Raw genomic sequence first — 12,395 nt, 5'->3', positions numbered from 1 at the left:
GGTCAGATCCACAGTTTACTTTACTCATTTTTATAGCTAAAAAAAGCTGAGTCACTGACTTTTCTTACTCTAAACATGAAAAAAAAATATTCCAAAAAAAACTAATTATTTTGCACTTTAAGAATCTAAAACACTTCCACATTAATATAATTTAAACCCCAGATCTCTATAATAACAACCCATTCAGCTCCTATTTTAGTTTTAAGTAATGATTTCAGTACAGTACTATTGGTTTTCAAGAATTCTTGAATCCAACAAATTTGCTGTCATTTTTTGGCTTTCCCTAAAGTATGAAAAAAATAGGAGGAATCTGCAGATTTTTTGGTGATTTTCTGACAAGTGTTAGTAAAATAGCTAGGTTGCCTAATGCTTATATTCATGGGTAGAGCCAGAATTTAAAATTAATGAATTTAGAATTTTAAATTTATTTATTTTATTGAGTTCTAAATTAATAATTTATACATATTTAATAAATTTTTAAAAATAAAAATAGAGTTCAAACCAAAATTATTGAATTCGACTGAACCCGTAAATCGTATCTCAGCATATTGCACTGAACCAATTAGAAGTCATTAACTTTTTTTAGAGAGGGTAGCAAATGATTTTGGTGGAAGTATGTGGTGTTAAACTGACAAAAAAAAAAAAAAAGAGATTAAAGATGAAAGGATTTGGACAAAATATAGTGGATATTTGTTTAGATCCAACCTGTTCTTTTCCTCTAACACAATCATTAGTTGTATTTAACCTAGGTGATTTTATTCACTAAGTATTTGATTGTACCTACTAGTAATACTTTTGAAGGTAAAAAAAATGTAATTTATCAATAGTTTTTAGGTCTAAAAGAAGACTTAACATCAAATCAATCAGCTTTTAGTTGATGACATATATCAATTGTTTTTTTTAATTAAAAAAATTGATTAATTACAACATGATCAAATTGAAAAGGATCCTTCTATTGTGTGACATTGATAGTCGAGAAATATATATTTTTAGCTGTTTCAGAAAATAATAAGCGATAAAATATATATATGTATTTTATATACATATTTTATATACTTTTTGGTTAGTAAATACAATTAGTTTCGGTCAACCATCTGACTTTATATTTTGTCCTTGATTGTTTGGCGTAAGTTTTTAAGGTGCAATTACATATTATACCTTATGCAAACTTGCGATCGATCAGTAAATTATTACTCAATTCTTTAAAAAAAAAAAAACAAACTACAACTTACTTCAAGATGTAATTTTTTTTTTTTGTTGAGAAAAGTGGGACTATAAAAATTATCAGAAGCTCAAAGTTATGCATGCATATGTGATTTAATTTTGAACCTTAAGTGGAATTATTAACATTCATATAACACATTCCATAATCCGAGTTTTTTTTTTCTTTTGGGGAAAAGCAGCCAAGTGGATTGACTCCAAATTCCAAATACACAGTCAAACAATCAAACAACTACAATATTAGTATACTCGTTAAGGGACAATACCCATGTATAGAAACAATAAAAATGGGCTAAAATGGCGCTCTCTATTAAATAGTACTAAAATGGAGGATAATTAAGAAGAGAAAAGAAGAAATTCCAAATAATAAAGGGGATAATTTAATTATATACACTGAATGTGTAAAGAATTATTACATTATTAATAAAATTAACTGATTATGATAAATTATTATTTTATTTTTCAAAAAATTATACCATATTTATTATTACAAATAATTACTTACCCGTATAAAATATATGTATTGTACGTGTACAGAATTTAAACTCTAATCAAAATTGAAAATTAAAGAGGACAAATGGGGTATGGTTTGAGCGAAGTGAATTTCTTGCAAAAGCCTTCTAAATTCTAACATGTGGGAGAAGCTTAATAGACAATACTTTTTCATTTTCAATTTAAGTGATATATTTTACCTATTGAGAGTTAATTTGATTAATTTTAAAGTTAAATTGGATTAATTCAACTCGGTATTTTAAAATTAAAATTTAAATATTTAAAAATTATAAGAGTATGAAAAGTAAGTTAAGTTGTGATTTTTCTCATGTTAATATGATAAAAAAGATTTAAAAATATTATTCAAACTTTATATAATTTGGCTTTCGATAAGCGAAATGTGTCATCTAAGGCCCCCGTTTACTCATATATATATATATATATATATATTTTCAAAAATATGTTTATCCATGAAATTTACAAATTTTTGAAAATTTTTCGAAAATGAGTTTTTCAAAAAAATACTTTTTCAAAAGTTTCAAAAAAACTTTTTTCTCCACTCACAAAGCTGCAACTTTTGTCCAAGTGAAATGCATAACTAAACATAATTTCAAATTTCATAAATTATTTTTCAAGTTAACTTCAAATACTACTTTAAAAAAAAATTATAGAGTAGCAATTTATACTCCTGTCCTAAACGAAAGAAATAAAGTAGTAATCAGAAAGTCAAAAATCAAACAGTCCCTCAAAGTCAAAAAAATAGTACTCTTATATTAACAACATTTGTACAGGCATCTGATGTGTGAAAATGATAGTAGTATTAATGTTGGAGAAAATACAAATTTCTTATTTAAATATTTTTTATTTTTATTTTTTACCACCGCCAGTTTCAGAATATGTTGTTCTGGTCAAAAAAACCAATCTCCAGTTTACACACAGTATTCTTTGTTGGCTGATAAAGTTCATGCCTTTCTCTCTCTCACACACACACTCTTTCTCTCTCTAGGTCTATAGGCTGCACTCATCATCTGTCAATTCTATGTTCTTTTTCTTGTGGGATAATTCTCTTGCTTTCCTCTACTATTTACCAGGAGTAACTGAAGAAGAAAAAACTAAGAAATTATCGGTAAAAACTTACTCGCATTAGATTAGTATTTTCTCTACTTTATTTTTTGTGATTTAGTCCGAAGTAAAAGAGTTAAGCTGACTAATTGCATGAGTTTGGACATAAAACTTTTAATATTTTCAAACTTAAATTTACATATTTAAAAACTACATCAATAGTACTAGAGACATAATAGTTAACAATTTAAATTATTTAAAATATACTCCTATTTGCAAAAAATGGTTAAAAAAAACTTTCTTTGACACTCCAAATAATAAATATATCACATACAGTGGAATGATGAGAGTAATAAATTAAGTTAATTAATTAATTAGGATTTAATGGTATCAGTGTATGAGAAGACATGTACAACATATATTCATTGAATTATTTAAACACCAAATATGGACAAATTTTTACTACTAACCCCAATCCACAGTTAAAATAAAGTACATACAGTAAATATAAAAAAAGAAAGTGAGATTTTTTCCCAATAAAAGTCAATGGTGAGGAAGAAAATATGACTAGGAATAGTAAAAAATGGAGTGACAAACAAGAAAAATAATTAAAAAGTTGGAGAGAGAGAGAGAGGAAGAGTGTAATATAATAATAAGAGAGATAAAAGGGAAGTGTGGAAAAAACAACTACAAGTGTGGTGTGTGTGTGTGTGTGTTTTGTAAGTTTGCAAAGCAATGTCACAAGATTCTGAGGAGATAAAGACCATTGGAGAACACTGGAAATGGTCTGAAATGCAAGGCCTAGAACTTGTTGTCTCTGAACACAATAATAACAACTCTATTAAAGCCAACCATCAAATTCAAGAAACCACAACACAACAACAACAACAACAAAAACAAGAAAGAGAAAAACAAGAAATGGAGGTTTCTGAAGGGAAAAAAGAAGGGAATGAAAAGCCAAGTACTCAACCACAAGCAGTTGGTTTTGGGGAGTTATTCAGATTTGCTGATGGTTTAGACTATGTACTAATGTCAATTGGTTCACTTGGTGCTTTTGTACATGGCTGTTCTTTACCTTTGTTCCTTAGATTCTTTGCTGATCTTGTTAATTCATTTGGCTCTTATGCTAATGATGTTGATAAGATGACTCAAGAAGTTTTAAAGGTAAACCAACCTCAAATTCACTTATAAAAAACAATTAAACAAAGCTAATTCCTTTTTTCTTCCCTTTCTTCTTGATAATGTTTTGGTTTTCTTTACTTTGCAGTATGCATTTTACTTTTTAGTTGTGGGTGCTGCTATATGGGCATCTTCTTGGGCAGGTAAAAAAAATTCATAAAAATTGAATCTTTATTATAAAGATTGAATCTTTATTATAAAGATTGAATTTTTATTGTAAAAATTGAATCTTTTTTGGTTCAAGAATTGGTTTTTAGGATTCTTGATTGTAATGGCTTTGCAGAGATATCATGTTGGATGTGGACTGGAGAGAGACAAACAACAAAGATGAGGATTAAATATTTGGAAGCTGCTTTGAACCAAGATATTCAATACTTTGATACTGAAGTTAGAACTTCTGATGTTGTCTTTGCAATTAACACTGATGCTGTTATGGTCCAAGATGCCATTAGTGAGAAGGTGAACATACTATAAAAATTGATTCTTATTCATTTTTTGGATAATGGGTATGGAGTTAGGATCTGATTTTTTTTTTTTTTTTTGTGCAGTTGGGTAATTTCATTCATTATATGGCTACATTTGTATCTGGATTTGTGGTAGGATTTACAGCAGTGTGGCAACTAGCTCTTGTTACTCTTGCTGTAGTTCCTCTAATTGCTGTAATTGGTGCTATTCACACTATTACATTAGCTAAGCTCTCTGGAAAGAGTCAAGAAGCACTTTCAAAGGCAGGGAACATTGTTGAACAGGTAAAAAGATAAATGGTAGTACAAATTATGTGAAATTAAGTTCGGTTAAGAATGGGAGCCTTGGCATAGCTGTTAAAGTTGCTGGCATGTGACCAGGAGTTCACGGGTTCGAGTCGAGGAAACGGTCTCTTGCAGAAATGCAGGATAAGACTGCCGGTCTCTTGCAGAAATGCAGCATAAGACTGCGTAGGTTAAGTCTACGTATAATAGACCTTTGTGGTCCGGCCTTTTCCGGACCTCGCGCATAGCAGGAACTTAGTGCACCGGACTGTTTTTTTTTTTTAAAAGCTCAGTTAAGAAAATATATCCTCTGCATTTTTCTATTGGTTTACTGAAGTGTAGCCAAATTGCAGACAGTAGTTCAAATTAGGACAGTACTGGCATTTGTTGGTGAGTCAAAAGCAATGCAAGCATACTCAGCAGCACTTAAAGTTTCTCAAAAGATTGGTTATAAGAGTGGATTCTCAAAAGGATTAGGACTTGGGGCTACATATTTCACTGTTTTCTGTTGCTATGCTCTTCTTCTATGGTACGGCGGCTATTTGGTTAGGCATCATTATACCAATGGTGGACTTGCCATTGCAACAATGTTTGCTGTTATGATAGGTGGACTGTAAGTACTTAGCATTGTACAATAACGTGTCGAATTCGTTTACTTTTTTTTTTAAAGAAGTTTAATTGCTTAAAGATTTCTACTTTATCGATAGGGCTTTGGGACAATCTGCTCCTAGTATGACTGCATTTGCAAAGGCCAGAGTTGCAGCATCCAAGATTTTCCGAATTATCGATCATAAACCGAGCGTCGACAGAAACGCCAGAACGGGCTTGGAATTGGACTCCGTTAGTGGGCAACTAGAGCTTAAAGATGTTGATTTCTCCTACCCTTCAAGGCCAGAAATCAAGATTCTCGACAATTTCAACCTCATTGTTCCGGCTGGAAAGACCATTGCTTTAGTTGGAAGCAGTGGTTCTGGAAAAAGCACTGTGGTCTCCCTTATTGAAAGATTTTATGATCCCACCTCAGGTTAGCTCAACTTTGCACAATTACCTCATTATTGAATTCAATATCAGCAATGTGCCTTTATAAATTGGATAATTACATTTTTGGGCCGCCCTAAAAAATAAAAGCCGGCAAATATATATTTGTTGTGTATTAAGTGTGTGTGTATATATATATATATATATATATATATACATAGTATATACATAATCAGTGTATATATGTGTTTGTATATTTTGGCGAGCGCCCGTAATTAATTTCGGCCGATGGGCCAAAAATGAAAAAGTGCCTTTATACATTCACACATCTTGTGATGGGCATCTTAATGAAATGTTTGGTAGTTGAAGTGAATTCCATGTGTTTATGTGGAGACATGTTTTGGAATGAGAATCTCAGCTAATAATTAGTTTGTATGCAGGACAACTTCTGCTTGATGGGAATGACATAAAGACACTGAAGTTGAAATGGCTGAGACAGCAAATTGGGCTTGTGAGCCAAGAACCAGCACTCTTTGCCACCAGCATCAAAGAAAACATATTATTAGGACGGCCGGATGCAACTCAAATTGAAATCGAAGAAGCTGCTAGAGTTGCCAATGCACATTCTTTCATAATCAAGCTTCCTGATGGTTTTGATACTCAGGTTAGTTAATTATTCCAAATCCTTAATTTTTTGGGAAATTTGCATTGTATAGCCGCCCTCCAAAATAATAGCCGGTAAATTTTATTGTTATTTTGTATATTAATATATAATGTACATATGTTATACATAATTAATGTATAATTTTGTATATTTGGCTAGCGGTTGTAATTATATTCGCCTGACCGGCCAAATGTGTTAAAATTCTTGAACCAAAAAGAAATTTAGCTACTTTAGACTCAACTAATTATGTTGCATTAAAGATCTAGCAGATATATCATTAAATGTTTTAAATTTTCTTCTACATTCCATATGCTATTAAATGTGTGTGACATTTAATATTACTCATGTTGGGTCCCACCAGTTTGTGGAAGATGGATTGGATATAAGTTTGATGGTAGAGAATGCCTCAGAGTGAGCTCTAAAATAAGGTTGATGTTTTTTTCTTTTTGCTGTATTTTCCCTTAGTCAATGGGCATAAAAAGAAATCGTTTTTTTTCTTCATATAAAGGATGACTTTAGCCTTAGGCAAAGGCAAATTCGGTGGCTTTGTTGAATGGTCAAAGTTTATGTCTTACAAGGTACATTTTGATTGTAAATCATTTCACAAAGATGCTTTCATTAGTCTCACTTGTATTGGTTTTTGTGTCTAAATTGTTTTTGTTTGGTCAACAAACAAACCTTATATTTTTTTAGTGAAGTCAATGTTTGTAGGGGGACTGGTCATTCATTTAAGAAATAGGTAACATGGGTTTCAGTCAACAATGCATGTGCAGGAACAAGTTTTTATTTTATCTATGCATGTGAAAAACAAAAGACTTGTTGTAACCCTTTAGTAGTTGGAGAGATGACAAAAAACAAATTAGAAAAAACATGTAGGGTTATCGGTTGGATTATAAATTTATAATAAGCCTGATATCCAAAAAACAAATAAATATTTTTCTTGGAATTTATGGTTTTCACAGGATATAAGGGACACTTCTTTGGATAGGTAAAAAAAGTAAAAAAAAAATAAAAAGTTGAATGGGAAGTTAGCAAAGGGACAAGTTGATAAAAGCTAGAGATAATTACCTATGTTGTGCGGACTCTCAAAAATACTGCCGCATCCGTAAGATACACTACTTTTGGAGGATCTGACACGTACTCACTAACATTTTTGGAGAGTCCGAGCAACATAGATAATTGCTGGACTGTTATAACAGTTCTATTTTATGAATAAATTTCATAATAGAATTTGGCCTTGATCTTTTTATAAGATGTTAATAATCAAGATCAAACTTTTATTTGTTAATTTGAGCGAAAAATGACACTTAGTTCTGCATTGCATATAGTATTGATTATTTTGGTGTTTCAAGTTAGACCAACAGAAACTCATGTGTAGCTGGACATTGCAGGTAGGGGAGAGAGGAGTACAATTATCAGGTGGACAGAAGCAGAGGATTGCAATAGCAAGGGCCATGCTTAAGAATCCAGCAATCCTTCTCTTAGATGAGGCGACTAGTGCTTTAGATTCTGAATCAGAAAAACTAGTGCAAGAGGCTCTAGACAGGTTCATGATTGGACGAACGACTCTCGTAATTGCTCATCGCCTGTCTACCATCCGAAAGGCTGATCTAGTGGCCGTACTACAACAAGGCAGTGTTTCTGAAATTGGATCGCATGATGAGCTTATGAGTAAAGGAGAGAATGGTATGTACGCTAAGCTCATCAAAATGCAAGAAACAGCTCATGAAACAGCTCTTAATAATGCCAGAAAGAGCAGTGCGAGGTATCTAATACACCTTATATCGCGGTCTTGACCTTTGTTGTCAACAAGAATTTAATGTTCTTCAACATTTTCTTTTTTGCAGGCCCTCGAGCGCAAGGAACTCCGTAAGCTCACCAATCATCACTAGAAACTCTTCCTACGGTCGATCACCATACTCCCGCCGGTTGTCTGACTTTTCTACATCGGACTTCAGCCTCTCCCTCGATGCTGCATATTCTAGTTACCGACATGAAAAGCTTGCATTCAAGGACCAAGCTAGTTCGTTCGGCCGGCTTGCAAAGATGAACTCTCCTGAGTGGACTTACGCTTTAGTTGGTTCCATCGGTTCTGTCATTTGTGGTTCACTTAGTGCTTTCTTTGCATATGTCCTGAGTGCTGTTCTTAGCGTGTATTACAATCCTGACCATGCTTACATGAGCAAACAAATTGCAAAATACTGTTACCTTTTGATTGGAGTTTCATCGGCTGCGCTCATTTTCAATACTCTACAGCATTTCTTCTGGGATGTAGTGGGGGAGAATTTGACAAAACGGGTGCGAGAGAAAATGCTGGACGCCGTGCTTAAAATGGAAATGGCATGGTTTGATCAGGAAGAGAATGACAGTTCAAGAATTGCAGCAAGGCTAGCTCTCGACGCCAACAATGTTAGGTCAGCCATTGGAGATAGAATCTCCGTCATTATGCAGAACTCGGCTCTCATGCTAGTTGCATGCACTGCAGGATTTGTACTGCAGTGGCGTCTCGCCCTTGTCCTCATTGCTGTCTTCCCTGTGGTTGTTGCGGCAACTGTTTTACAGGTGAGTTCACAGAAATTCAACTCAATTTGCATAGCATGTTAATTAATCAGTTAGCAAATTCTTCAGATAAAGACCAACAGTCTCCACTGTAGAACATGTATTTAGGTTATTATGGTTTACATTAGTTTTAGATTATATTTTCGTAGTGTGCTGAATAGTCTGTATTCTCCACCAGAAAATGTTCATGACGGGATTCTCGGGAGACCTAGAAGCTGCTCATGCCAAAGCAACACAACTTGCAGGGGAAGCTGTAGCTAACGTAAGAACAGTCGCTGCCTTCAATTCTGAAACAAAAATCGTCAACCTTTTCAACTCCAGCCTCCAAACTCCACTAAGGCGCTGCTTCTGGAAAGGACAGATTGCAGGAAGCGGTTATGGGATAGCTCAATTCTTGCTTTATGCTTCCTATGCCCTTGGCCTTTGGTATGCCTCGTGGCTTGTCAAGCACGGGATATCTGACTTCTCGAAGACTATCCGTGTTTTCATGGTCCTCATGGTTTCTGCTAACGGTGCAGCTGAAACGTTAACCTTAGCCCCCGACTTCATCAAAGGTGGCCGAGCAATGCGCTCAGTGTTCGACCTCCTTGACCGTAAAACAGAAGTTGAGCCTGATGATCCAGATGCCACCGCTGCCCCTGATCGTCTTCGCGGTGAAGTGGAATTTAAGCATGTAGACTTTTCATATCCCACTAGGCCCGATGTGTCAATATTCCGTGATTTAAATCTCCGTGCTCGAGCTGGAAAGACTCTTGCTCTCGTTGGACCAAGTGGGTGTGGAAAGAGCTCGGTCATTGCACTAATCGAGCGGTTTTATGAGCCATCATCCGGACGTGTCATGATTGATGGCAAAGATATTCGAAAGTACAACCTTAAGTCTTTGAGAAAACACATTGCCGTGGTGCCACAAGAACCTTGCCTCTTTGCTACCACCATCTACGAGAACATTGCTTATGGACATGAATCAGCAACTGAAGCTGAGATAATCGAAGCAGCAACCTTGGCAAACGCCCACAAGTTTGTATCTGCATTGCCTGATGGCTACAAAACATTTGTCGGAGAAAGGGGAGTTCAGTTGTCCGGTGGACAAAAGCAAAGAATTGCCATCGCTCGTGCTTTCCTAAGGAAAGCAGAGCTAATGTTGCTAGACGAAGCAACAAGTGCTCTCGATGCAGAGTCTGAAAAATGTGTACAAGAAGCACTGGATCGCGCCTGTGCAGGAAAGACGACCATTGTGGTTGCACATAGGCTATCCACAATCAGAAATGCACATGTAATCGCGGTGATAGATGACGGGAAAGTAGCAGAACAAGGTTCTCATTCTCATCTGTTGAAAAACTACGCGGACGGAATTTATGCACGTATGATACAACTACAAAGATTTACACATGGTGAAGCTGTGAATATGGCAACAGGCTCCACTTCTTCTGCACGTCCCAAGGAAGATCAAGATTGAGAAACTTGAAATTATGGCTAAAAGAAAATACCACTAGAAAAGGAGTATACCTCGTGTAACACCCTTATTATTTTTTGGATGCTAATTTCTTGTTCACTATTTCTAGTATAGTATAGTATAATATGTGCATTAATCTAAAATTTAAAATTTTCCTTCAACCTTCACTCATGGTCTCCCCTCATAATAGTTAGCTTCATTTCTTTTTATTAGTACAAATAAATTCATCTGATAGGTCACTGGTCGGGTTTGAGTTGTGGAATTAGACACTGAAACTTGCATTATGGTAGGTTGCCTACATCATACACTCTTGGGGTATGGTTTTTTCCTGAACCCTACATAAACACGGAATGCTTCGTTCATCGGCTACCCTCTAGATAAATTTAACTGATAGGTTATGCGTTCGAGCTGTGGAATCAGCCACCGAAACTTGCATTATGGTAGGTTGCATACATCATACTCTGTTGGGGTGCAGTACTTTCCTAAACCATGCGTAAACACGGGATGCTTCGTCCATCGAGCTGCCTTGTAGATAAATTCAACTGATAGGTCACGGGTTCGAGTCATGGAATCAGCCACCGAAACTTGTATTAGGATAGGTTGCCTAGATCATACTCGATTGATTTTGGCATTAGTACAATGTAGGGGAAAAAAAGTTTTTTTCTGGGGGGAGGTGACATTTTACTATCTTTGTGGGGACCTAGTGCCTAATGTTCATTATTTACTCCATAAAAGGGTCAAAAGATTGACACAATATAGGATTGATTTTAATGTCCTTTGGTTAGAAAGTTCTTGTACATCTATTTATATATGTCATTTGTTACGAGACAAATTCTTCATAATGTAGAAACAAGATCCATTGTTAGCGGTAACTTTGAAAAAACAAAGGACATATTTATGTCCCACTCCTATCAATTCGACTACCAAATCAACCTAATTGGACCCTACTTAGTACACTAATTAACCGTGAAATGCGTCGAATACAAACGTTAATTATGATAGCCTAGGGTACCATTTTGATGACAACCTTAATCAAGATTGTTAGATTTGTGTCACTTTTCAGACAATTGTGTGGATTGATAAGCCTTTGAGACTGTACAAAATGGGACCAAAAATGTTGGAATTTCCGACAAGATTATAAGTCTTAATACAAGCAAGATATGATTTGCAAATTTGGACCGTTTGATGTTGATGGTGTTCGGGACGGAGGCAGAAGCCGAACTACGTGTTCGGTCGAATACAATAGCTTTCGCTCAAGAAAATTCATTAAATATGTATAAATATTAAATTTAGAACTCATTCGTTAGCACTTAAAGTTATCGTTCTAAAATCCAGAACCCATAAAGTTAAAATCTTGATTTCGCCGTTCTAATGTCTCCGGAGGGAGGGTCTATCAATACCTAAAAATGACAGTGATTTGTGAAGTGGAAGAAGGGGAAGGAAACGACATTATTGAATTAGGGAGGTTCACGTGGTTGAGTGGTTCCACATGAGAAAGAGAAAGCAACTAATTGATGAAGTTTATATATATAGCAAAAGAAACAAAACAAAATAATAATGGTACATGATATATATATTTGTCAAAACGTTGTTTGTGAGTATACATAATGGGGTTTCTGGTGGTGGGAAGTGCACGAGTGAAAAGTAGCAAAAATTGGGCATTAAAAGTTGACAAAGATAGTATATATAATGCTTTTCTTCATCATGATCGTAACGGCATTATTTTTTCTACATGGATAAGGGCAGTGGCAAAAACACGTTGTAGTAACGGGCATCATCTGCACTAGCGTGTTCGAACCGAACCGATAACCCGCATCAAACCGATTAAAAAAATCGATTAGTTTTTATTTGATTTGGTTTAGTATTGAGTAAAAAAATTCAAACCAAATTGACATATAAATATATAATCTTTATATATACTTTTAAGATTTTATATAGAATTTTTTTGAAAAATATCTAGAAATATTTGGCATCCTCTCATGGGATGTAACATTTAAAAGAACTATGAAGTGCATTCATTTTTATTTATTTTAATTAA

At 34.6% G+C, this 12,395-nt stretch overlaps 1 protein-coding gene across 1 annotated transcript; it reads left to right on the top strand.

The window, feature by feature from the left end:
- Window positions 1-3,425: 3,425 nt before the first annotated feature.
- Window positions 3,426-10,524, top strand: LOC104103732 (ABC transporter B family member 1). The gene is made up of 10 exons (XM_009611664.4): window positions 3,426-3,939; window positions 4,043-4,097; window positions 4,238-4,413; window positions 4,503-4,703; window positions 5,057-5,316; window positions 5,411-5,727; window positions 6,122-6,345; window positions 7,737-8,110; window positions 8,193-8,907; window positions 9,083-10,524. The coding sequence occupies exons 1-10, from the start codon at window positions 3,511-3,513 to the stop codon at window positions 10,358-10,360; spliced, it is 4,029 nt and encodes a 1,342-aa protein (XP_009609959.1). The 5' UTR covers window positions 3,426-3,510; the 3' UTR covers window positions 10,361-10,524.
- The last annotated feature ends 1,871 nt before the right edge of the window (window positions 10,525-12,395 follow it).

Source organism: Nicotiana tomentosiformis, chromosome 7, assembly GCF_000390325.3.
Source record: "Nicotiana tomentosiformis chromosome 7, ASM39032v3, whole genome shotgun sequence".
In the NCBI taxonomy this organism is placed as follows: domain Eukaryota; kingdom Viridiplantae; phylum Streptophyta; class Magnoliopsida; order Solanales; family Solanaceae; genus Nicotiana; species Nicotiana tomentosiformis.
This window is presented reverse-complemented; position numbering and strand designations above follow the sequence as displayed.

What these genes read in the sequence shown, in the direction of transcription:
- LOC104103732 (XM_009611664.4), top strand. Translation starts at nt 3,511, where the DNA reads ATGTCACAAGATTCTGAGGAGATAAAGACCATTGGAGAACACTGGAAA. An exon ending in TGACTCAAGAAGTTTTAAAG is followed by an intron (nt 3,940 to 4,042) that starts GTAAACCAACCT and finishes TTTACTTTGCAG; the next exon opens with TATGCATTTTACTTTTTAGT. An exon ending in TTGCGGCAACTGTTTTACAG is followed by an intron (nt 8,908 to 9,082) that starts GTGAGTTCACAG and finishes ATTCTCCACCAG; the next exon opens with AAAATGTTCATGACGGGATT.